The following is a 25,129-nucleotide window of genomic DNA, read 5'->3' on the forward strand; positions in this document are numbered from 1 at the left end:
CCTTTTGGTTCGCGCTTTCTTCATGATTAGGCCCAAAAGAGGCCACGAAGAGAGCGAATATATCGGCCCATGGGTATTTTTTTTTTTTTTTTTTTTTAGGTAAGCAGTTATTAGCCTGTGAAAATGCTTTCCCGCCAAGCACGCCCTGCCTCTCGTCCCGCCACTCTGCCGACACTGCCCCCACAAGCACGGCTCTGCGATTGGCAATGGCGTAACTCCGATTCAATTCTCACTCCTGCGACGGTAGAAAATGTCCGTCATTGCTGGTACAAAGAACGGATATCGACGTCTATGTTCTCCTGAGGCAATCCAAGATCTCAATATCTTAGATTATGAATTGATGATGTGGAGAGCATGTCTTGCCTTTATCTTTTGACCTAAATGTTCTAAAACATAGATGTTACACGTTGTTGATTCATAAAACTTTTGTTAATCATGAATTGATGAAGTTTGTAATTTGATTGTAATTTCGTAAAAAGTTTTCGAATCTTTTTCGTAAGTTTATCCAAATAAATCGCTTACATTGAAATCAATGTAAGCAAGAAACTTACTCGAAATGAGTGATTTTTTTGGATTCAACAAGGTCTCGAGTGCATGCTTAGAACTCCAAAATAATCGAACAAAATAGGATTGGTCTTCGGTCTCAGCGTTTTTGTTGTATAGTTTCTGGTAAATTTCTTCTTAATGAGTGCGTCCAGATGCTGGAGAGCAGACAGCCCAAGGTGGCTAGACTGTAAATTGACGCATGTTCCGGCCCTCATTATGGAAATTGCCTAAAACGGCAGACACAAATTTTCCCAACCAGGAATATTGTCGTCCGTTAAAACATCAACGTTTCGGTCTTCTCCCCAAAAACCACAAAAGAAGAAGAAGAAGGGTTTAGCCCTCTCTTCTCTCTGCTGTCTTCTGTCATCTCTGCTCCAGCTCCATGGCCGCACTCGGCGCCCCTGCTCCAGCCGCAGACCCACTTGCCCTACTAGCCCCTTGACCGAAAAGCCCCTCTCGAAGAAGACCCCCCCCGCCGCCCGCCCGCCCGCCTGCCCAGCTCCGTCCTATCGACAGCCTCTTTTTGTAAATTTTTTCCCAAAGACCGCCAAGACGGCTCCTTGCGCTGGGAAGCTCGGCAGAGTCGCGGAGGCGATGGCCATGGGGTTCTCCACCGCGCAGAACGCTCCCCTGGGGCCCTACTGCCCCTCCTCTCTCTTCCTGCTGCGGTCCCGCCCCCGGTTCTTCCTCCGGGGGTCGCCCGCCGCTCGGTCGCTCTGCGTCAGAGCCGAGACGGTTCCAAGGTCTCTGCTTTCCTTTCGATGTGTCCTCTGTTGTGGGAAGTTCCGTTTGGGTGTTTGTTTTCGCTGTAGTTGTAGCCGATTGGACTGCTGAAAGGCCGGTATATCGTGTCTCTGTGCGTAAAGTCCGCGCCTTTTTGTATATGCGTGTTTGGCACTGGCGCTTAGGTGTTTGCTGGGTTGTCATCTCGTAGTTGCGGTTGTTGTTCTTTCGCGGGTTGCAGCTTTGGCAGAGATTGTTGCTAGTTCACCCGTGTGTGTATGAGTGTGTGTTTGTGCGCGTTGTAGTTATGTGGCGATGTTTTGCCTGGAAATTTTAGGATAATAGGACAATGCGGTTCTTGGTGTGTTGTTGGATTTGAGGTTCTTGGGGTGAAGTAGACGTATGTGGGAGGAAATTGCATATCTGCATTCTCTTTTTCATGCCCACACTACAAGTTGGCCAGTGCAATCATGAGTGAAATGCTAGAGTATTCAAAGTATTTTAGGCAGGCAGGAGAACTTTCTGAGGACATGCTTTGGAGCAGTCATCCGGGTGGATTGGCAATTAAGTTGGTTCCTTCTGATAGCTATAAATAACCTAGTTGTTTTGCTAGTCAAGCCAAAAAAGAAAATAAGAAAATTTTGAAGGGACCGTAATAAGAGAAGGAAAATCTGGATGACAGAAGGTAGAGATTTTTCTGGTCAAGAAAACAACACATGCATATCAGCAACATAGATCATAAATACGTAAAATATTGCTGGCATTTGTACAATTTGGCAGTACAGGCAGTTATGCATTAATATATTTGCGTTGGTGAATAGGGGCTCTGTAATCTAAGTTGCCTGCAAGTCAATGTGCTCAAGCCACCCAATTGACAAACCATTTGGTCTTAACTTTTTTCTTTTCTGTCCATACTTCTTGTTCAGAGATTGATGTTGTTATTCTTGGTAGGGGGGAGTTTTGCCAGATACAAAATGCTGGAGACACTACTTCTAGAAGCAGCTTACTTGATGGCTCTGTAACTGGTGAAAGCAAACGCTACAAATATAATTCTAGTTCTTCAGCTAGGATGGTAACTAATCCAATGAGTCAATCTATTGATTATAAGAATGCAAGTTCTTTGAATAGTGGGTGGAAGGTAGCTACTGAAAGTCTACGTAATTCAAAGCATGGTTATGGATATAAGGGACATATGTGTCATGACAACTCACATGGGGGGCCAGAAACCATACGAATGCCACTTGATGGGGATGGTAGCAACTACAATTTCCTCGATTGCCATTGCTATGAAGATAGTAAAAGTAGGGCCACAATGAATGCTCATAACATTCTTAATGCACGTGCTGCAACTGCTGTCCCATTTTCTGAAGTTATCACTGAGGGAGTGGATACCCATGAGGAGGCGCAGGATCTCGTGCTGCCTGAGTCATTCAGTCGTGATCTGCAATTCGATATCCCTCAAACCATTCCTTCAGGAACTTTGAAGACTTCCCATCAATTTTCCCCATTACCTAAGTTAAGGGAAAATTTTGGCGAGAAGAATCTTGAGGTTTCTGAAATAAATGGAGAGAAATGCCTCGATGCAGCTACAGTGGATGCAACATATTCCAAAATAAAGGAAGTTAAATCTGTTGATACAACTGATGTGAATGAAGAGAGAAAGGTGAAGCTCAGAAGCATATATGGGAAAGTTCTGATTGTTAATAACAAGTCTATTGCGAAAGAAGTTGTGCGGAAGCTAACAAATCAGTACAAGCATCTAGTACATGCTTGTGACACAGAGGTTGGTGTATTTATTCATGTTTATGTCTGCTTTTGTTATTGTTCCCCATGCCTCCTACTTAGCTCAGCATGGGGAATCTCTTGTTCTTTTTCCCGTTTATGAACCATAGCACTTATTAGTTGCAAGTGAATCTGTGCATGCTGAACTGCTTTGTAAGTTTTGTTCATCGGAATCATTTGTAAGATTTCTTTGATGTTTATGCAGGTAGCTGAGATTGATGTCAAGCAGGCAACACCAGTTGATCATGGAGAGATAACATGCTTCAGTATATACTCTGGACCTCAGGCAGATTTTGGCAATGGCAAATCCTGTATCTGGGTTGATGTTCTTGATGGTGGGAAGGAACTTTTGCTTGAGTTTGAAGCGTTTTTCAAAGACCCAGACATTAAAAAGGTAAGCCAATATGTGCAAAATATACTTGGACATATACGCGATTTATTCTCTCTCTCTCTCTTCTCCCTACTTATCTTGCACCGTAATTATTTTGAGCAGATGACTATTACAATTTATTTAAAACTCTCCTTTATGTATAATTCATCAGTTCCATTTGTTTTATCATTGGCATTTTGGGTGTATTATTTCTGAAATGATTGTCTAAGAATTCCTTCTGCAGGTATGGCACAACTACAGCTTTGATAGCCATATTATTGAGAATTATGGAATTAAGGTTTCTGGATTTCATGCTGATACAATGCATATGGCGCGCCTTTGGAATTCATCAAGGAGGACAGAGGGTGGGTATTCTCTTGAAGCACTAACAGGCGACCAAAGGGTCATATCTGATGCAGAGCTGGGTAATGAGAAAGACTTAATCGGCAAAGTATCAATGAAAACCATATTTGGCAGGAACAAGGTGAAGAAAGATGGATCTGAAGGTAAAATGACCACCATACCCCCTGTAGAAGAATTACAGAGGGAAGAGCGGGAACTGTGGATATGCTACTCTGCACTGGATGCAATGAGTACGCTTAGACTTTTTGAGAGCTTAAGAAGAAAATTACAAAGAATGTCATGGAGATTTGATGGTAAACCATGTCCTCAGAAATCAATGCTTGACTTCTACAATGAATATTGGCGACCATTTGGTGAGATTTTGGTCAAAATGGAGGCTGAGGGAATGTTGGTTGATCGAACATATCTAGCTGAGATAGAAAAGGTAGCCAAATCAGAGCAAGAAGTTGCTGCTGATAGGTTTCGCAGATGGGCATCCAAGTATTGTGAAGACGCCAAGTATATGAATGTAGGAAGTGATGCTCAACTGAGGCAACTACTCTTTGGGGGAACTGTTAACAGGTGAGACTTTTGCTTGTTCTCTTGTGAGAGCAATTAACTTCTGCTGGAAAGTTCAGTGTTTAGTCTCTTGTAGATACTGAGTTCTTGATAAGATGTTATTTTGTCCCTAAGTCTGTCTTTTAATAGGTTTGTCCATTCTTGTTGGCAGTGATTGGAGTAGCCACAGAGCAAGGGGGTTGCCCCTGCCCCACCAAGCTTTTTTATGTAATTTAAACTATGTGTCAATTCATCCCGTAGTGATTTTAAAGCTAATAAACATTTTAGACATTGCCCCTGCTAAGTTTCCACCCTAGCTCCACCTTTGGATATGAGGCCCATCATTGAGGTATAAATTGTGAACTGATCTTATGCGGGTGGCCATAGTTGAGTTTCCTTAATTGCCATAGTAAATGTGTTCTTTTGACAAAACTTTTGGTGTGTGAGATGAACAATGACATTCAACAAAAGAAGTGCAAATTTTCATTACTTACCAAGTCTACTGAATGTCTACTTGACAGTATTGCACATTGTCTGATAAGAATGCTAAATCTAGACATCTTTAGATAACTTTGTAAATTTTTTCTATGTAAGTCCGAAGTTTCTGATAGTTAGGCATATACTTATGGGACAGTTTGTTTTTCCCAACATCTCTACAGTGTTCACTGCTCTTCTCACAAACACTTTGAATGCAATTTGTCAGATAATCAATGTCATTGGATCCATATGCACTTTGTTAATTTTATTTTCTGTTCCTCTGTTGTCCTTGATGATTGCTTATCTTTTTATGTGCAATTGCTATTTCTTTGAGTAAATTTATTATTCTATAAATTGAAAAAAAACTTCCGATATTCTTTATGTCTTGGATGGATAATTTTGTAGACTTCTGTATGTGAGTTTTACTTGTCACTCTGTGCAAATAAAGGATTCATTGGTTTCCTGTTGTAGGAAGAACCCCAACCAGTTTCTAGATGTGGAGAAAGTTTTCAAAGTTCCAAATGTTGATGGATTCATTGAGGAAGGCAAGAAAACTCCCTTAAAATATCGAAATATAACTCTGCACAGCATTGGTGTTCAACTGCCAGCTGAGATCTACACACCGAGCGGTTGGCCCTCAGTGAGCGGGGTTGCTTTAAAGAATTTGTCTGGGAAAGTTTCTGCAGATGATGACTTCACAGATGACATTTCTAACCTGGAGTCGGGGGATGATGTGGAAGATATCTCTGAATCGGAAACTAGTGAAGCTGCTAGAGTTCAAGTATCAACTGCTAGTAGGAACATAGATACTTCAGCTTATGGAACAGCTTTTAGCGCCTTTCATAATGAAGATGAAGGAAGGGAAGCATGCCATGCCATTGCTGCTCTATGTGAAATGTGCTCTATTGACTCTCTCATATCCAATTTTATTCTCCCCTTGCAGGTATTCCCATTCTTGCAAATCTTCCTTTCTTTTAATTAGTTAACTGGCAGATGCATTCTAATGATTATGAGTATGAATGACCAGTTTAACGTAGTACAAAATTAGTAGATCTCACTGACACGCGCCAGTGTGTTCTTTCGCACGTTTTATGCTTACTTCATCTAGGCAAATTGAGTCTATGTCTCCAGCAGTGACAACACAATGTGTATGACTGATCGGCATTCTAATGATTATGAGTATGAATGACCAATTTAATGTAGTACAAAATTAGTAGATCTCACTGAAACGCCACAATGTGTTCTTTGGCATGTTTTATGCCTATTCCATCTAGGCAAATTGAGTCTATGTCTCCAGCAGTGCGCTTGATGAAATAACAGGATGTGGTGGGTTGTTAGGGTTAAATTGGAACCTACCTTGTGGAACCCCAATTTCCAATTTTTTGAACTTGAAACCTACTTGAAATCTGAACTCGTCTGTTTGGCAGGTGTCAAGGTACTCGTACCTTTTTTTCTCTGAATATTTTGTGAAGAAATGACCTCTTATACATCCATTAACTACCACTGTATATGAAATCAAAATATGGTCCATCGTCCATTGTAATGTATGTTATCTCTCAATGACAAATTTCATAGAACTGATTCGTTGAATTTAATCAAACAAATTAACTTGACACCAATTGAGTTAGAATTGCCAGGTAAGGGGAAAAAACCCTATGTTAAGAGTAAAACCGGCCCATCCTTCCTGTAGAGTTAATAATAGTCATCCATAGAATCATGAGGGTCATATGGGGCTTTCTTTGGAGCTGACTTTAGGAAGAAATATTTTAGATATACCAAAACTTGTCGACAGAATTGGTATACTAAATGCTCTGGCTGATTTTTATTGTGTGTTGAATATGAGTTAATTGTTCAAATGCTCATGTGTAGTTTTCCTTTTTATTTGTCCAACCAGTTTTATATATTTATCTTAGTGCTCGACATTTCTCCTTCAGGAGATCTCCTTTAGATTTCTGAAATGCTCTCTTTAATCGTTCTGTAGACTGCAGCAAGCCATGTTGAATGCACCAATGTGATAATATATCTTGTTTGTACTTTAATTGTCTCTTCTACTTTAGGAAACGAAATTCCTGAAACATACCACAAGTTAAAATGCTAACTATCATATAAGGGAATCTTTGCCTGTGAAAAGTATTACACACTTGGAATCTCCCTTCATTATCATTGTTCAGTAATTTGATTCAAGTAGGAAACTTAAAGGTTGTTTTTTGCAATTGTTGTTGTAATTGATTGGGTCAGATGTAGAGGATGACAGGCATCTCTCTGTTATACGAGACATGTGCTTTGTTGGGAAATTTTATTTTTATACATAAGCACCAAAGTGTGGGCTTGTCTTGCGAACTGTTTTCGGGAGTACTTAAGTCTTTGTTATTTCATTTTTTTAACACTTTAGAATTCCTCCGACCCAGTTGATCTGACAATATTGGGAAAATTTCTTCTAGGGCTGTAGTTATGGCATGCAATCAATTCTCAATTCTTTCTGTACAAACAAGTAAACAAGTGAATTTTTGTCTTTTGCTCCAGAAAATAAGTTTCTGAGAACACTTCCTGACAGCGTCTACTACTTGGATGTACCCTGATAATTCTACATCCTTCCCCTTGATAATTGCTTATTCATATGTATGTGTATCCATTTCAGGGAAGTAATGTCTCGGGAAAGGATGGACGTGTACATTGTTCATTGAATATCAATACAGAAACCGGGCGTTTATCAGCTAGGAGGCCTAATTTGCAGGTTTTGTTTTCTGTTGTTTTTTCAATTTGATAGCTTGTCTCTGAGACTGTTTATACATTGCTTGACAGTTTTTGGAATGAGGCTGCTTTGTACTCGGTTGCTGGTTGACCAGGAAAATGTAGAAATAAGGCTTCCTTGAATCTCATTAATGGTTTCGGTTTGCTCATTTATGCAGGATGCTAAACCCTTTATAGATTGTCTAGTTAGATGTTTTTCCGAGTTAAAATCCTTTACATGTTGTCTGGTTGAATGTTTCCAAGTGTGGTATTTACAATCAAAATACTAATTAAGTGCTAAGTCTTGTTTGATGAAGAATGTCATATATCATAAGAAGAATAAAATTAGACTATCTTTTTTTTTTTTTTGGTAAAGAAAATTAGACTATCTTTTGCATCCCACTATGTATGAAAAGATTTGATAGCATAATAAATTAGTATATTAAGGTCTGTTGTTGCTCACAAGACTTGCTTTTCTCCTTTATGTAAGGCAGAATCAACCGGCTTTGGAGAAGGATAGGTACAAGATCCGTCAGGCTTTCGTTGCTAAACCTGGGCACTCACTTATTGTTGCTGACTATGGACAGGTTTTGTTTTAGTGGTTGCATACTCAGTGGACTTTCACAACTGGGAGTTCTCATTTATGGGATTTTTGTGCCGACTTTAAGTCTTCAGTTTAATTGCAGCTGGAACTTAGAATTCTTGCACACCTTGCTGATTGTAAGAGCATGTTGGATGCATTCAGAGCTGGCGGTGATTTCCACTCAAGAACTGCACTGAATATGTACCAACATATTCGTGAAGCAGTTGAAAAGAAGGAAGTACTTCTTGAGTGGCATCCCCAACCTGGTGAAGATAAACCCCCAGTTCCACTCCTAAAGGTAAACAAAATTTTCTTCCTGTTGGTAATATTTTTTAAGCTTAATCATATGTAATCGCTTAGGTTGATGGATTTGTCAATATTATTTGCCCCTTCAAAGTTTGGCTGTTATGTTGCTAGTGAGGTTTCTAGATTTTCCAAACTCCGCCACCAGACATGAGGTTAAAGTTACTCCAGGGTCTAGATGTAGGATTATAGCACAATACTCACTACAAGTGTTCAAACATCAGGTCTGAAGCTCCGGCTGTCCTGATTCTGGTCTTTAATGGATGTGCAGTCCTCCATGTCCATAATTGCTGCATTTTCTTTGTTTACCTGCATGATATTGTGGTGACTTTTCAGAAATAATCACAAGGACTTGTCTAGACTATGTCTTCCAAATGCTAAGGGGAGAACTTAGGCTCCTTTAACATTGGATTTTAGAGGGCATAGAGCAATGAAACTCTGCAGCAGTAATTATGTGAAGGCCGTTGAGCAGCACTTCATTGAAATTGGGTTTAACTTTTGACATTAGATTTTAATGCATCCTTCTGCAAACATGAGATTGACTTTGCTCCAGTGGAGCTTGTGTACTGTTTGCATCAAAGTTCTTTGGACTATGAATTGTTCTTCCAATTTGTTTTGCTCATAACGTTGCACAGCATATAAAGATCAGGCATTAAGATAATGGGGCAGAAAGAATGAGACATTGTGCGACTCTGCCTATGTGCATCCATGTGAGGAGGAAGCTCTTCTTTCCAGAAGAAATGGAAGAAGACTTGATGACTCCTGTCTATTATTTCTGCTCTTCTGAAGGGGTAAAAGCTTGGTGCTACTATAGCTGACATTAATGAAATAAAAAAGAAAAAAAAAGGGGGGACACAGATAGATGCATGTGTGAACATATGCGAATGAATTAATTGCTTTGCTTCTTTTTCAATTTCACACGTTAGTGTACTCATACTATGCAACCCAACAAGATTATAGACCATACTCAGACTGACCTTTAAAATATCTTCCTTTAAAATTACCATGGAACCATGGGGGATGGCTGTTGATTATGGTCGCCATTAGAAATGCTTCGTGGGGATTAATGTTAGTGGGCTGTCACAATTTAGTGCCCATGACAAATGATCTGTTTTTTTTACAGTCCAGAAGAGAGTAAACAAAGTTTGGGTTAAGCATGAAATGAACTTTTTTGTTTTATTACAAAGCGGGAGCCTTTTACCCACACAATATCAATAGCTTAGTTATATAATAAATAGCTGGCAAAGGACAAGTCCCTTGTATTATGTGGAGAAGTTGGTCTTCCTGAGGAATGTCATCTGTCGTGATTTTGGTGCTATATAATTGAGTGAGGTGTGGTAGGCTACTCCTTTAGGGGTTTGCTAATTCTATCATTATCTTGTTGTTGCAATCTCCATTTCAGGATGCTTTTGGTTCTGAAAGAAGAAAAGCTAAAATGCTCAACTTTTCCATTGCATATGGAAAAACTCCTGTGGGACTTGCACGGGATTGGAAGGTATTACTGACATGCATAATAATTTTCCCAATGTGTAACTTTGATTTTAGCTGTACTTGCCTCTATATCATGAGATCGTTGCCTTTCTTTAAGGTCTCTGTAGAGGAAGCTAAGGAAACAGTTGATCTCTGGTACAAGGAAAGAAGGGAGGTGCTCCATTGGCAAGAAAAGCGTAAAGAAGAAGCTAGAAAAACTGGACGCGTACACACTTTGCTTGGTCGGGCCCGCCAGTTCCCATCACTTGCTCACGCCTCTCGTGCTCATAAAAACCACGTTGAACGGGCTGCAATCAATACCCCAGTGCAGGTTCTACTCTTGTTTTTTGCGCTCTTCTTTGTGATCTCTTTCTCTCTCTCTCACACACCCACACCCACACCCACACACACACCCACACCCACACCCACACCCACAAACTAATTTTGAAGGTGAATTTCACAGGGTAGTGCTGCTGATGTTGCCATGTGCGCCATGTTACGAATAACAAACAATAAACAGTTAGAAGATCTTGGATGGACGCTGCTTTTGCAGGTCTACCTCTTGGTTTCATCCCCTCTTTGAACTTCCTATGCTTTTCTATTAATAATCTGTTCTGTTCTCTTCAAGTGTTCTTTCTTCGGTGCTCTGTGATGGAGTTCCAAGTGACGAGTTATGGCATGTTCTTCTTTGGCTGCTTCTTTGTTGCCTTGTTTCAGTTTCCGTTCTCTTTTGGATTTTCCAATTGTTCATTAAATTTTTCTCTGACCATATAAATCCTTGTGATGGTATGTTGACACTCAATGCTATTTTTTTCCTGAATCAACATTTTTTGGTGATTATGCTGTACATTGCTGCTGATAGGGCTACTGGACAAACCCTTCACTGGGGTGTTGAGATTCTCTATAATCATTTTTATCATCTGGTGGGGCATATTAAGCTTCATCTAAGGAAGAATAATGCTGTTATCATCAGTCACTGTCCGTGTGCTGTTGCCATGGTTATTGATTAACGTTAAAAAAGATTTTTCTTGATAAGTTATCAGTACTTCAGTAAAAGACATTTTGAAGCTTAAGTACTCCCTACCCCTGCAGCTTTTTTCATTTTTCCCCACTTCTCTCTTCAGGTCCATGATGAGGTGATTCTTGAAGGACCAACAGAATCAGCTGAGGTCGCAAAGGCCATAGTTGTCGAGTGCATGTCCAAACCATTCTTTGAGGGCGTGAATATCCTTAAGGTTGACTTGGCTGTTGATGCCAAATGTGCAAAAAATTGGTATGCTGCCAAGTAGGTGGTGGTATTGAAACTGATTGAAAAGGTTTATTCCTTATTTTCACACCTTGAGATGGAATTGCTCCTGGCTCAATCTTCTCCTTCCTGGTGCCTCGGACATGCCAAGCCACTCGAGGTGTTTAATCAGTGACCAGCTATACATTGCATCAGCGAGTCTTCTTGTCGCAGCTTATATTGAATGAGCCATGTTTTGATCGTGGAAAAGCAGAAAGAGCTAGGAGTTGATTCTTATGACTAAGGTGAAGATCAACGTGAATGGATTGCCCACAAGAGTGTCTGTAGTTGTGAATAACTCTCTCTCTCTCCCTCTCTCTCTCTCTCTCTCTCTCTCTCTCTCTCATGCGGGCACAGTCCATTGCTTAATTATGGGAATGAAGGCAGGCGACAGGCCCAAACGTTCAGAAGTCAAGCCTTGCGGTTAATTATGTTTCCCTCCCTTTCTGGGGCTTGTATTTTGCTGTAATCAGTGACTTATTTGCTGTCTGGAGCCGGTCATGTCAAGACTTACTGCTATTCCAGTAAATTTTCTCCCTCGTTGGGAATGTTCAGTATTGGGTTTCATGCCTCTAGATGCACTCTTTGCTAAAATCATGCTATTTGAAGTCTGTCGATAGTTGGAATTCTGTGTGAACGAGGCCACTCTGTTCAGTGCCTGATCTATGACATGAGGCTGAACTAGCCCGCACGTGAAAAAAGAACTGGTGCGGCATTGCCAATGCTGAGGTCTATGGAAGGATTTGGAGGTCAACCTATTTTCTAACTCATTTGGTCCTTGTACATGATGGGGAAATGAAGTTGTTTTTCTATTTCGACCAAAACAAGAAAAGAGTTTCCACAAGACAGGAACTGCACAATGCCCGGAGTACAGCTCTTGCTTAAAACTCCGGGAAAAATGCTTGTGTAGACTAGTTCTGGAAGATTTTCGACATTTCTTTTTCGACTCTCCAATAGAAGGGAGGAACCAAAAAAAAAAAAAAAAAAAAAGAGTCCACCATTAAGCGTCGGATGATGCCACTAGTTTTAAAATAAATAAAAAATTGATTGAAATTGGAACTTATGGAAATGAGATCTGGGTCTTAATAAATGGCATTCTCAAACCATATTCCAAGGGAGAACGACAAAAAAATCATAAACTACTTGGATTTTAGAAGTTGCCACTTGTGATCCCCATGGTTATGGCATATGACTCACTTTCAAAGAGTTAAAAAACGCATCATCAGCATCTGTTGAAACTGTGTTGGAGAACTGCAGGATTACATTCCCATCACAAGGATGTAATTGAATACATTCCTGATAATTTCCAAGCCGTATATGTTCAATTATCTATGTAACAATGACCTAAGCATCAAGAAACAAAATTCAATACCTTAGTTTGCAACATCAATGGCTATTTACCATGGTGTCCCAGATCAATTTCCCACGCAGATGCCAGCTGCAATAGAAGCTGCTCAGGTGTCGCTCCTTCCCACTCGTCAGAGGGGTCCAAAGTTGAGGATGTCTCCTGTAAGTTCAACAATAGCTCTTTCTTGACTTCCATAGGAATATCCACACAGTTAGGTCCATTCTCCAACACCATCTCCAACACCTGGAGCACACAAATTAAGTCCCAGTTGATATGACAAGGCAACGAGTGGAAAATAATGACAAAATTATGGACAAGCAAGAAAGAACATAGGATATAAGAAACAGCACGAGTTGCCAAACCAGAGTGCAGCTGTCACATAACAATTTTGAAGCAAATCCAAGTTCTTATCAGATCCGAAGATATCTTACCAAAAGAGGTAACTGGAGAGTGGAAATTACAGAAGAGAAGACGATAACATCCTGAGAGTAGCAGGAATTACCTGTTGTATCCATAATAAACAAATGTCGAACAAGTTCTGCTCTGGAAGTAACTGTGCAATGGCATGAAGTACCTCACTTGCTACTTCAATGGAGAGTTGATCAATAACAGGTCCTGATCTATCCATCAGCTTTACAAGTAAGAAATCATCCCCAGTGGACAAAACCTCTGCATATGCTGAATCAGTATCACCAACTTGAAGGGCATCCATTGCATTAGTCCAAGCAGCCCAGACGGGGTCACGCTCTTGCCTAACATTTTCATCTCCAATAGCTTCGGCAGTAAGCTCAGGGATAGCTACTCTCGCTGTGCGAGAAATGCCACCGTCCTCCCCAGCTACTCGAATTGCTTCCAGTGTAGCTTCGTCTTTTGAAGCTTGCCAGACACTCCTGGCAGAAGGCCCTTCGCCATGCCTAACTGGTCCAGCACCTTTATCCCAAGCTCTCCTGCTGCCTACATTTTCACCTTCAAGGTCTGGTTTACACATTCTACTGTCAGAGGATCCACCACCAAGAGTTCTTCTTAAGCCGTTTTGGCCGCTTTTAGAACTACTCAATGGAGGAAATTCCCAAGTGTCTGGTACATCAGATCTCCACAGTGGATTTCTTCCCCTGATGCTTGAATTACTTCCTTCAGTTTGAGCGTATCTTTCTCCCAGAGAAATCCGACCATCACCACCCCGTCCAAATTTTGTGCTTGGGTAGTCAGTGAAGCCATTAAGTTTCCCTAAAGGCCGACCAGATGCTCCCTCAAATCCCAACGAAAATGTAGTACCTCTCCTACCTGATGATATTGACAAATCTCGAGCCATGTCCTCCACAACCCTTTCAAGACCTCTGACTCTGTTCTCTAGAGTCACCATGCTATCATGAGATCCACCCATAAAGTCCTGCAATGCAGAAATACGAGACATCAGTAAAAGGATCAGCACAAGATATACTTTTCTAAGTTTGGTAGCAGACATGCCTGCAGCATGCTCATGAGATGAGCTTGTTGCCTCTCCAACTGCAGCAACTGCCTTTGGATGCCTATCCAGTTTCCTTTATTACTGACCATGGATCCTTCAGACTGACCATCAGGTCTGGCAAAAGCTGGTCGGTCTGAATATGACTCCCTCTGACTCATTTCAATCTTGTCATCATCTAAGGCTCTCATTCTGGAATCTTGTTCATTTATCCTGTCATCAGGCCATCTGTCACATGCAAATTCATCATCATCTCTTTGCTTTGAATACATGCTGGCCATTCCTCTGTCAAAATTACGATATCTCTCGTTAGAAGATCCCTCCAAGTGATTGCTACCTGAGCGATTCATCCTTCCTTTTGCATCTGTGCCATTTGCCCCAGGTCCATCCTCCTTATTACCATTTGATGAATTAAGATATCTGCGGGGTACAACTACCTCTACAGGTAAATCAGTAGAACCTTGTGTCTCCAGTTTCTGAAAAAATTCTGGATTAAGATCTTTATCAGTTATAGCAGGTGCCTTCTTCTTCAATATGACAACTGCTTTGTCTTGAATGCTAGACCCTTTGGCCTTAGAGTCTGCAGTTGGAGAAGTACTATTAGAAGAATCCTTCAGAGATGGCTCTTTTTTCTCGCAAGGGTTCATGTTTTTCCGGTCATTTTTATCTAACGTCTCGATTGACTCAGGATTCTCACTCTCTGAAAAATAAAGAGCAAATCAGATCATTCACTAATTAAAAACCAGAATTGAAAAAGTAATGCATGGAAGTAGCCCTCCAAGATTCTGTACCATGAGAAGCGGACTTTTGGTCATCAGACCCCCCATCTCCTTTGCCAAAATTCTTCTTCCACAACTGCAAAGCCTCCATCATGCTATCTCTCACGGGCTTTATCTGTAGAAGTATAATATATTCATTATTAGAAATGGCAACTAAGTTCACAATCTCTTCTACAATGATCAAAATATCATCTGAACTATCAGTGAACTATCTACACAAGCTGGAAGTTGGAACCTCTCGACAATTGAGCCCTGTTCAATGTATCATGCAGTAGCCAAACTTGCAGGAACAAATGACTAATCTGAAGGCAAGAGGCTTCAAGCAATCAAGTTCGAACAATATTGCTCGATACTCAAATTGTGTCAAATACCACTCTAGAACACCCAGCTCTGGCTAGAAAGCTAAGGAATCTAGTGATACCTTTCTTAATCAATAAAAATTGTTCCAGATTACCCAAATTGTACTTCCATCTCTAAAATAATCTTATTGTAGCATCAAAAATGCTATCTTTAATGAGGCATCAACCTGAAAGAATTATGGTTTTGAACTTAAGACAACTAAGATAACCATATCTTTCATGAGACAATAAGCATTAAATGCAGGGTTAGTCACATACATTATTTGAGAAGGCAGCCACAAAATTTCTAGCAGTTTATTTTTATCATTACTCAGTAGCTTAGCAAGTCTGAATAGACATAAGTGGAGAAAGAAAGGATTTGAGGCCCAAAATTTATATACAGAGGGATTCTTCCTTGACATGATACTTCAGATCACTGCTCTCCTCCAGCACTTTAAATGTTAACCGTGGCTGGTTTAACTTATAGAAAGTAAAAGGAAGCACCACTTGTGATGACAAGATAAACTGCTAACACTTGTAGACTGGAGAAACAGCTTGGAGACCATTTAACTGGATGAAATTAGAAATCAAGGAAAGAACAACACTCATCATGGATGTACATTATCTTAATAAACTTCTTTCTGAAGTCCAAATGAAACAATTTCCACTACAGATCCGTACAACAACATTTCCTGCTTACCCATAATGCCCATTGAAGAAAATACTCATGTAAGCACAAATGAAATTAGACTTCTAAACAAGTGATCTATGAGCTACCTTTCACAGGAAGTACTAGAGCACTAAAGGTCTTCAGGTTTAGGCAAAAATTGAGTCCATAAACCTACCTTGTCAAAGCGGCAACCCTCGAGTGCAGATATTGTATTAGCAGCTCCATCCGTAATCAAGTCACTTGAATGCAATGCCAAGGCACTCAAAGCCTCAGCTGCAGCCTTTCGTGTTGCCCAATCTGCATTGCCAAGGCATTCATGAATACCTTGAAGCAAAGACTCCATGCTCTGTGGAGCAATAGCCCCAACCTGCATGAATCTCTTAGATATGAGAATCTTGCATTCTACTTCTATGGAAAAGTCTAAGGAGGACACCCTTATAGATGATCTAATATCCTACTTCCTTCATCAATTCCAACTTAGAAGAAGACTGAAGTCAACTCATCAAAGCAACATAAAAAGGTTTATCCAATTAAAAGAGTAAGAGAAAAAAGAAATAAAGAAAAAAAGGGAAAGACTGATAAATAACTGGCTCCTTGAATGCATGTGTTGAATACCTTGTGTTTACCTGATGAAACATAAAGAACATTCTGCATGCATACTACAATCATTTGCATTCAACAAGAACTAAACAAAAAACTCATTTTAGAGCTTTCGGTTTCATATACCTAAATCCCATAATATAGCCACCAATTCAGACAGAAATATTTTTTCATAACATTTCCTTTTGTTGATGAACATTGCAAATGGGTAATGGATAGCGCTGTCATCAAGTATTATGGAGAATTTTGCTAGTATAACCCAACGTATGCAAATCCAATTAGAGTTAGATTCAAGTTGTGATTTTGTAGTGTATCTTTTAGAGTTAAATTCAACATTTCTGATCGGTAAATGTTCTCACCACCAGTAGATCACATGCAAAAGGATAAATTGGATAGTCAAAATAACACCCAATAAGGACTGTATCGAAGTTTCCACACACTGACAAATGGATCCCTTTTCAAGCAGTCCAAGTTCCACAACTCTTTCACCTCCATTTCTTGATCCAAGACATTGAATTATACACCACTGGGTAATCAGTCAACTTAAGAAATTACGAGCAGACATCTATAGACTACTTCCATTTGTAAGAACTCACAAATCCAAACCTTCTAAAAACTTAAGTTCAAGTTTTTTTATTAAATATAAATCCCATAAAAAACCAACAGCATTGAAGAAAACAACAGGCAAAAAGTGCCACGTGGTGAATATGTACCTAGAAGTGCAGACTGCAATTTCTATTGAAATTAACTCAAGAAGCCAACTCCCATGGTTTACAGTTCTTTGATCACCACAACAACATTGTACAAACCTGTGACAAATTCGACACGACAGGCAAGAGTGCAGCCTTTGCCAAGAAATTAGGGTTATTAAGAAGCTTGCAGATCCGGGCACACAACTTCTGAAACGCAGGCACAGGTGGATCAACTGCACACTCCACCACCTTTGCCAGACACAATGCCGCACCAGATTGTACTCCTTTGCTCTGTTCCCCCATCGCCTCGAACAATGGCTTCACGAATAGACCAACCACGCCATCATTCCTCAAGTATTGTGCCGACAAGGCACCGACTGCATCCTTACATGCATCTCTGATAACATGGAGCATGTTTAGGAGGAGGATAATGAAAATTAAAGCAGAGATGCAGCACCACAAGGTGAAGACGACACTCTATCCATTTCACAATTCACGCATAGGCTCTCGTGATGCAAATGGACTTTACATGCATAGGCTCTTGTCTATGAACACCAAAACTCAATAATAGCGTTCAAAGTAGGAGAGGGTGGCGGGAGCTGCCCCTCCCCAGCCATAATTTGTTTGACAAAATTCCTCCTGGAAAAAGTAATCTGAATCTTCTGCATAAGAAAGGTTTGAGCTAAATTTATTAGCTTCCCCCCTCCCCTGCCGGTATTGGGAGTTCACAAATTTTACTTCCCCCATTGTTCAGAATCTAAGTAATCACGGGGTAAATTCAAGCCGCTTACATCAAATCCCAGGCAAATGCGAGATTCAACAACAAAATGCAAAGCTAAGCCGATCTAGATCTCGATGGAAAAAACTAGTCCTACAGCACCTGACGCCGGAATCGCTGTCCTTGAGCCGCCGACTCAGCTGGGCCATGACTTTGGTCAAGTGGCTGAACGTATAATCCGGGTGGCTCGACGCCAGCACGGTGACCAGGCGAAGGGACTCCTTCTTGACGGAGGGCTTGGAGTCATTGCAGGAGTCGAAGAGGCAGTTGAGGAGCATCGGGATGGCGTCGTGGGAGACGGACTGAATGGTGGCCTCGAGATCGGAGATGGCGATCTGGTGGGTGTCGCGGTCGGCGAGCTTGGACAGCGAGGTGAGGATCCGCTGCTTGAGCTCCACCATCGCGAGGTGCGACGACACCGACGAGGGCGCGCCGGCGCCGGTCGAGGCCGCACCGGCTGCCGCCGCGGCGGAGGAGGAGGATCGGGACGCGAGCGGCGACGGCGAGGGCTGGGCGTGGGGCCGCGGGGCGCGGGAGGGCTTGAGGGAGCTCATCTCGGCCGGGGCGGCGGTGCGGCCACAAATGCGGGTCCGGATCGATCGGGGAAAGCCGTCAGGCGGGAGGAGGAGGAGGCATCGGTTGGCCGCCGCCGCCGCGGGGGTTGGCCGGGGGGGAGAGAGGGCAATGCAGAGGGAGAGAGAGAGAGAGAGAGAGAAGGGAAGGGAGGAGGAGTGAGAGTGAAGAAGAAGGGTTGAAGAAGGAAGGAAGGAAGAAAGCGAGAGGAGAACTCTCTCTCTCTCTCTCACATGGAGGAGGGAGACGGCGATGTCAGATCTGTTTCTGTGTATTTTTTTTTTTTTTTTTTTTTGGATTTTTTTGAATTCGGATGAGGAGAAGGGGAGATCTGGCTCTTTCTTCCCTCCCCCGTGAACGTTACTCTTTTGAAATGGGCCCGGGTCGGGTAGTCCCGGTTGGATTCAAGATTTTGATTGCTTCTCCCAGATTTCAAAATTAGTTGTTGTTGTTGGACTGCTTTACTTGCTCGGTCAAATGTAAATATACTCCTCTTACTTCAAAAATTGTCAGTTGAAATTTAAAACCAATGTATCTTCATACGCGCAGACAAGCAAAAACAAAAAAAGAGAGTGGGTAAATACTCTTCATGAAATATGATAATGTTTATTGTGATCTCCTTGTAGGTTAATAATTTCAAGGCACGTGAGAATTTGTGAAAACGTTACCAACTATTTTGATAGTTTAAACTATTATATGTATGCGTGATTTATTATTTAAATATTTTAATAGTTTCCATAGTCTCTATTGCCTTCATCAGATGAAGTAGGACAACATAGATTAAAGGAAGCCTTAGTGGAGAGTGAAAGCCAATGATTTCAACTTTGTTCACGCTATAATTTCCTCAATTAAACTCCCTTTCAAGTGAATTTATAGTCAAGTTTTTCAAAGTACTAGAAAATCCTAGTTTTGTTCGGCAGGCCTCTATTTTCCTTGCTCAACCACCCACTCCCTCTCTACACTTGCTCCACACCATTGTGTGCTCATCCCTTTTCTATTTGTAACGCCCCTACATGAGGGGAGTGACCTTAAAAAATAGAAGAGAGAGTAAGAACAAGGGGAGCGACCAAAAACAAAAAAGGAAATTGAGTGTCAATTAGTTCGAGTTTGTCATCAAGAATCAGTGGAACACTAATCATTGTCTACCATGTGTATTGAATTTGTTCACGCTACAATTTCTTGCATCAAACTCCATTTCAAGTAAATTTAAAGCAAAGCTCTTTCAAAGTACTAGAAAATCCTAATCTTCACCGACTCAAAAATGGCCGAAGATGGGGGAATATCATCATCGAAATTCAAAATTCGAAAATAGTATCCGAAATTCATAAAGAGTCCAATAAACACCTGAAGTGCAAGTAGTATCTTTGCTAGATGATGGATTATGATAAAGTAGTTGATCCATCTAGTAATTGCTACTCGGCGACAACTGTAGAAGAGCAACTCCACTTCTCCTGCTCCATGTTCTAGAATTGATGGAAGTTATGATTGCGATGGAGGTAGTGACTATGGAGAAAATGAGTGCAATGTTGTCACTCCATATGTTAAAAGCTGTGGTTGTGATTGATGTGGAGCAACTCATGAACTCTCAAAGATAAGGTCAAGAGCTATTCCTGTTGTAAGCAATTGAAAATGTAGATGCGATGCAAGGGATGGTTGTGGAGCTGAATGCAAAAGAAACAACTGGAATAATTTAACTTGATATTCTAGTAAAGTGGCTTTCTGTCTTATTTTACTTAGAGGCTGTAGCAGCAACGAATCATATGGAGACGTGGTGGAACTATCTCAAATACTTGTTGGTAATTTAGTTAGAGTTGGGCAATTTCTTATTTTTCTTCTAACGCTGCGTTGTCTCAATCAAATGCTCTTTGATTTGAGGGGGACAATGGAAAGAAAGTAAAGGGTAGGTAGTGAAATTTAACTTTTAGGCTTCCTCTATGTATACATATGAATCGTCAACCATACGTCAAATTATAATAAGAAAACGTTTTCTCCCAAATCTACAAAAAAAAAAAAAAAAAAAAACTGATTTCTATACGCTAATTTTTTTTTTTTTTTTTTTTTTTTTTTTTTTTTTTGTCGATCTATACGATAGTTGGAAAGTGACATTTTTTAGGACAGTCACCTAAACATTTCTTTGGCTGAATACACATTCCACAATTGCTTTCTCTCTCCTGAGAACGTCTCTCTCTTCTCTCTGTCTCTGCTTGTCTATGTTGGCAATGGGAGGAAGAGCACCAAGATGAATGAGACGACCGTGGCCGATGAGAGGTACAAGATGATCGGGCTAGACAGATCGGAGTCCCTGTGAACGACCAGGTTTAGGCCGAAAGGGTTGAGGATCAGTTTGGTCTTCTTCCAAATCTGTCCAGGTGGATGACGAGTATGCCGAGTTCATCGGGGAGAGGCTCCTCGTCATCAAAGTTCGTGGATCCGGAGGGACCCCAGCCGCAGTGATGGGACCGTTGTAGATGGTGGAGGTGGAGGTGGCGGGTCTGCCACGTCCACCACGAACTGGATGCTCGAAATCGAGAGGGCGCGAGGGGCTAGAATGGCACCGTGGGGACGCGGCGCCGCTGAAGATTCCCGCTAGCAGAGTTTCCACCGAAGGGGAGACCCCCCAGCAGGATGGCGAATTCCTTCGTCATGGCGCGGAGAAAAAATATATATCTCCAAGAATCACAAAAACAAAATATTTTATCACGACCCAAATTCTTAGGCACTTGTGCATGGCATTCAATGTATGAGAAATTTTTTCCACTCATGATATAAACATTAGAGATAGATCAAACGCGCATGCCAAAAGATAGTTAAAGGGCAATTTCCAACAATATAATACTAGTAATCAATGCATATAAGTGTGTGTGTCGTGTGTGTATATATATATTAATAAGATTGACAATTTAGTTAGTGAAAATTTTGCAAGGAAAAATCAACATTGGGAATTCATCTTTTAATAGAGTTTTATGCACTTACACTAATTATCGTTCAAATGTGATGCATTCAAATATAATATGTGTGTCCATGTAGATACATATATATTTATAAGTATGTACGTCATAATATATTATTCTTGAATGTCTTCAAGGATAAAAACAAAACAAAAAAATCAAATAAATAGAATGCAACAACCCCTCATGGAAACATAGTAGTCCATTAGTCTTTATTGATCAGTCACCACATACAACTTAATCCATCTTAAATGATCATTACATGAGCATTCGGTGACGCTTTAGGGAAGCCCATCACAAATACAGCCCTCTGAAAGTATACCGAACGATCACCACCATGACCATCGGCTTCATTGGAGAGATACAGTTTGAGTTCTTGCATGGCACGCCCATTATACAGCAAATACCTTAGCAAACGAGTTTCATTGACCGTCCCTTGGAAACCCTTCACCTCCACCACCTTCAATGTTCGAAGGACGCACCTATAGAGCCTTTCTATATTGCCAGACCAGAATCTACTCGGATCAAACTGGAATGGCGGTTGATAATCCTAAAAAGTCGATAAAACGTCATATATTTGTGCAGATATATCAGTATTGAAGATGCAATTAATAACTAAGGAGCATATTATTTCCCATGTACCCATGTTACGAGAGCTTGAAGGTTATTTACAACCACGTGTTGTCGAATCATGATAGTATATTAAGAGAGAAAAAGGATCATGAATCACTTCTACATAACATTAACCCATACACATCAATATCTAATGCGCCAACACACATAGCTTGTTTTCTTTGAATGAAATATGCGAGGGGAATGTGTGAACTTACTGGAAAAATTCTTGGAGGGCTCATTTGGAGGGTTAGGGTTTCCAGAAAAGGACAACTCTTGAGGAAGAAAGCAATCCCCCAATACTCATCTCGGTGCAATGCAGTGTTCAAAATAAGATGCCGCACATTAAGAGGTGATTGCATTCTCAAGGGTTCTTCTCCAGTTGGAACAACCTGATGAACATGATTATAATTACGCGAACATTTGATGTCTTGCAATAATCAAAATTTGTCGTGACAGATACGAAATTAAACAATAGAAACAGTTAAAAGAGGACAATATTCAAAATTTAATTAGGAAGGCACGTAAATATGATTATAAAACTGCCGTGATTTTTTGCTAAAGAAAAGTTCCACCATGTCGTGCTTTCGGGAACACATTGTATGGCGAAAAAAGATAAAACAACCACGTCAATCCTTGCAGATTATGTCACCAAGGGTTCGAAAGAAATATTAATCCCATGAAGCAGATGGAGTGTTCATTTTTAAAGTAAACCCAGAAATAAAAGAAACAGAAGGAACGCATACCTGAAGGATGTAACTGCAAACTTTCAAAACCCTAGCGCAGTCCAAGGATGATAGAAGTGTCTGGAGAAGTTCACCTCCGGATTCATCGAACTCCGACTCGGATCCAAAGTCGAGTTCAGCCTCTTCCAAATGCCTAGTAAAAAGCAACTCAAAATTCCCTACAGACCCTGAATACTTGAAAGACCTCAAGTTCGGTGCCTCAACCGCAAAACACTCTTGATGGAAATTGCAATTATCAATCACCAATGTCTTCAGCGCCAAATCCCTCTCAAAAATGCTCAGATGCTCCAGGTTCCAACATTTTTTCAACCTCAAACTCTCCAAGCACGTAGAGTTCCTCAACAGGTCATTCAGAGTAGACATTCTCACTGCGATCCAACCAAACGAAACATGCTTAAGCGATCTGAGATTTATCAACAAGGCTGGGTTGAAACTGCATGCGAACAGTGTCAACGACTCAAGAGCTGGCAGGCCAATTTGCATGGGGAGATCAAACTCCGGTTCGTGATTCTCCATATCGTTCTCGTCCCACGTCGGATCGGAGAAGTCCAGTTCAAGCACTTCAACATCACGGGAAATGGCAAATGAAATGCACATTTGCACGTCACATTTGAACTCGCAAGGCTTTGACATACGGAGCATGAACCTTCTTAGGATGAGTTCGGCGGTGTCTTCATGTGGCCAGCACCGAATGAAGTTGATGAATTCGAGTCTTTGAACCCGCTGAGTTTCAACAGCTACATTGTCTCTAACAAAAAACCGCTCGTCAAACTCAATGTTTGCCGTTGAACGCCATAGGTCACGCCACCGCCGGGATAGTACACTCGTTCTTGCGGCTTCTTCAAAGGGCAAGAAGGAAATGATAGTGATTATTAGAGCGTCCGTCAATACGGAGAACATGTCCATGGCGATTGGCGATTTTTTTCCTTCAAGCAGCATAAAATTTTATGCACTTGTCCGTTTGCTGTCTGGGACATGCATATATGTAAGGAGCGAAAAGGCACGAAGCTAGAACCATGTCTTTCCAAACGTGCCTCTTCGCTGAGACAAAACTAACGCACGAATTGGAACTACACGACGGTTGGAAAATGAGAGATGCCAACCAGCACCAATTCACGGAATTGGGCAAGCGGGACTAATTTTGCAGAAGAGGCGGTCTGAGATGCGCTTTACTCTCCCTCTGCCACTGCACGGATTTGATGCGCCACCGGCCCCGCAGCCTACTTCCGGCTTCGCCGCTGCTCATCTCCCTCTTCGTCTCGTTCTCTCTCTGCGTCCCTTTTGACTTCTCTCTCATGTTACAGAAAGAAACCTCGCGAAATCTTTCCCTCCTCCGTTTCTCTCTCTGCGCCGCGCTTGCGTGGGTGCCTATTTTGCGAGAGGCGTCGCAGAGAGAGACCGCGTGAGATCTCCATTCTCGCCGAACAATTTGCGTTTCTTTGTTTTTCGTTTTACAAGCAGAATGGAGGTGTATAGGCTCTCCCACAGAGTGATGGCCGCCATTGCAACCCTCGTTATCGCCAATGAGTTGCCCACCGCCAGGCTCAATCCCTCGCTTCTGCTCCTGCACCTACCAGCCACAATGAGCCTCTCTCTCTCTCTCTCTCTCTCTCTCTCTCTCTCTGGATTATATTTGGTGGGATTGAGATCTGAAGTTGAGATGATCCTTCTTCTTCTTTTGGTGGTTTTACTCTCTCTCTCTCTCTCTTGTGGATTATATTTGGTGAGATTGAGATCTGAAGTTGAGATGATCCTTCTTCTTCTTTTGGTGGTTTTAGAGACGAATGAATTGTGTTTGAATTCAATTAAAGGATGGCCAGTCTCTGATGGAAAATCTGTGGAATGTTGAAATTTTTTTCCCAAAACTCAATTTTGAATAAAGGGTTTAATTTGAAGTAAATCATTTTCCAGCTTAGCAATTAACATGAGACAATGCATTGTTTGAATCGGGCACTATGGCATAGTTAAAAGAAGATTCCAGTACCTTCGGGCTATTCTTGAATTTTTTAATTTTGAAACATGAAATTTGGAAATGGTGCTAATCAAGCATTTTAATGAATGTCCACGTTGACAGATTGTCAATGCACATTCTCACTAATTACAACAAGAGTACGTATACAATCATTTAGACACATGCAACCTAAAGGACCTTCTGAGCACTCATCTTGTCTTTATGCAGCTTCAGAAAAGCAAAAAATGTTACGCGGATTAATATAAAGGGAAAAGCAAATGTGCCACAACGCATATGCTGTATCAGGGGATAACAGATTTTAACAGAGTTATCTCCCATCCGTGCATTTGAAAGTTAAAAAGGTCCATCAAAACCAAGAAGGGGAAAGAATAACCATGAGGTGAAATAAACCTGGACATGAATCTCACCTCTCACTTTGTAAGTTTCAGTAGCAGGCTTT

General features: G+C 41.1%; 3 protein-coding genes across 4 annotated transcripts; 1 reads left to right on the forward strand and 2 right to left on the reverse strand.

Moving 5' to 3' along the window:
• Positions 1 to 845: 845 nt before the first annotated feature.
• Positions 846 to 11,763, forward strand: LOC104448335 (DNA polymerase I A, chloroplastic/mitochondrial). 2 transcript variants are annotated; one of them, XM_010062113.3, is made up of 12 exons: positions 849 to 1,289; positions 2,221 to 3,052; positions 3,257 to 3,445; positions 3,666 to 4,345; positions 5,270 to 5,741; positions 7,437 to 7,532; positions 8,023 to 8,115; positions 8,215 to 8,409; positions 9,817 to 9,909; positions 10,003 to 10,215; positions 10,348 to 10,437; positions 11,009 to 11,763. In XM_010062113.3, the coding sequence occupies exons 1-12, from the start codon at positions 1,141 to 1,143 to the stop codon at positions 11,171 to 11,173; spliced, it is 3,267 nt and encodes a 1,088-aa protein (XP_010060415.2). In that variant the 5' UTR covers positions 849 to 1,140; the 3' UTR covers positions 11,174 to 11,763. The 2 variants fall into 2 exon arrangements, 1 of the variants encoding a protein (XP_010060415.2); XR_726260.3 differs by lacking the exons at positions 10,003 to 10,215; positions 10,348 to 10,437; positions 11,009 to 11,763 and having other exon boundaries at positions 846 to 1,289; positions 8,204 to 8,409.
• Positions 11,764 to 12,312: 549 nt separating this feature from the next.
• Positions 12,313 to 18,592, reverse strand: LOC104448336 (microtubule-associated protein TORTIFOLIA1). The gene is made up of 7 exons (XM_010062115.3): positions 17,942 to 18,592; positions 17,179 to 17,458; positions 15,945 to 16,136; positions 14,774 to 14,876; positions 13,985 to 14,682; positions 13,020 to 13,907; positions 12,313 to 12,760 (listed from the first exon to the last, which is right to left on the reverse strand). Exons 1-7 carry the CDS (start codon positions 18,391 to 18,393, stop codon positions 12,563 to 12,565), a joined length of 2,811 nt encoding a protein of 936 aa, XP_010060417.2. The 5' UTR covers positions 18,394 to 18,592; the 3' UTR covers positions 12,313 to 12,562.
• Positions 18,593 to 21,607: 3,015 nt separating this feature from the next.
• LOC104451455 (F-box protein At3g62230) lies at positions 21,608 to 23,624 on the reverse strand. Its single transcript, XM_039314320.1, has 3 exons — positions 22,719 to 23,624; positions 22,191 to 22,364; positions 21,608 to 21,910 (listed from the first exon to the last, which is right to left on the reverse strand). The coding sequence occupies exons 1-3, from the start codon at positions 23,622 to 23,624 to the stop codon at positions 21,608 to 21,610; spliced, it is 1,383 nt and encodes a 460-aa protein (XP_039170254.1).
• Between the last annotated feature and the right edge of the window lie 1,505 nt (positions 23,625 to 25,129).

The sequence above is a fragment of the Eucalyptus grandis genome, chromosome 6 (genome assembly GCF_016545825.1).
Source record: "Eucalyptus grandis isolate ANBG69807.140 chromosome 6, ASM1654582v1, whole genome shotgun sequence".
Classification (NCBI taxonomy): Eukaryota; Viridiplantae; Streptophyta; class Magnoliopsida; order Myrtales; family Myrtaceae; genus Eucalyptus; species Eucalyptus grandis.

Coding starts and splice junctions, on each gene's coding strand:
- LOC104448335 (XM_010062113.3), top strand. CDS start 1,141: ATGGCCATGGGGTTCTCCACCGCGCAGAACGCTCCCCTGGGGCCCTAC. Junction 3,053..3,256: donor TACATGCTTGTGACACAGAG/GTTGGTGTATTT, acceptor ATGTTTATGCAG/GTAGCTGAGATTGATGTCAA. Junction 8,410..9,816: donor CCCCAGTTCCACTCCTAAAG/GTAAACAAAATT, acceptor TCTCCATTTCAG/GATGCTTTTGGTTCTGAAAG.
- LOC104448336 (XM_010062115.3), bottom strand. CDS start 18,393: ATGAGCTCCCTCAAGCCCTCCCGCGCCCCGCGGCCCCACGCCCAGCCC. Junction 17,459..17,941: donor GACAGCGATTCCGGCGTCAG/GTGCTGTAGGAC, acceptor CCATGTTATCAG/AGATGCATGTAAGGATGCAG. Junction 13,908..13,984: donor ATCTCATGAGCATGCTGCAG/GCATGTCTGCTA, acceptor TCTGCATTGCAG/GACTTTATGGGTGGATCTCA.
- LOC104451455 (XM_039314320.1), bottom strand. CDS start 23,624: ATGGACATGTTCTCCGTATTGACGGACGCTCTAATAATCACTATCATT. Junction 22,365..22,718: donor TTTGCAGTTACATCCTTCAG/GTATGCGTTCCT, acceptor CATGTTCATCAG/GTTGTTCCAACTGGAGAAGA. Junction 21,911..22,190: donor GCCCTCCAAGAATTTTTCCA/GTAAGTTCACAC, acceptor TCGACTTTTTAG/GATTATCAACCGCCATTCCA.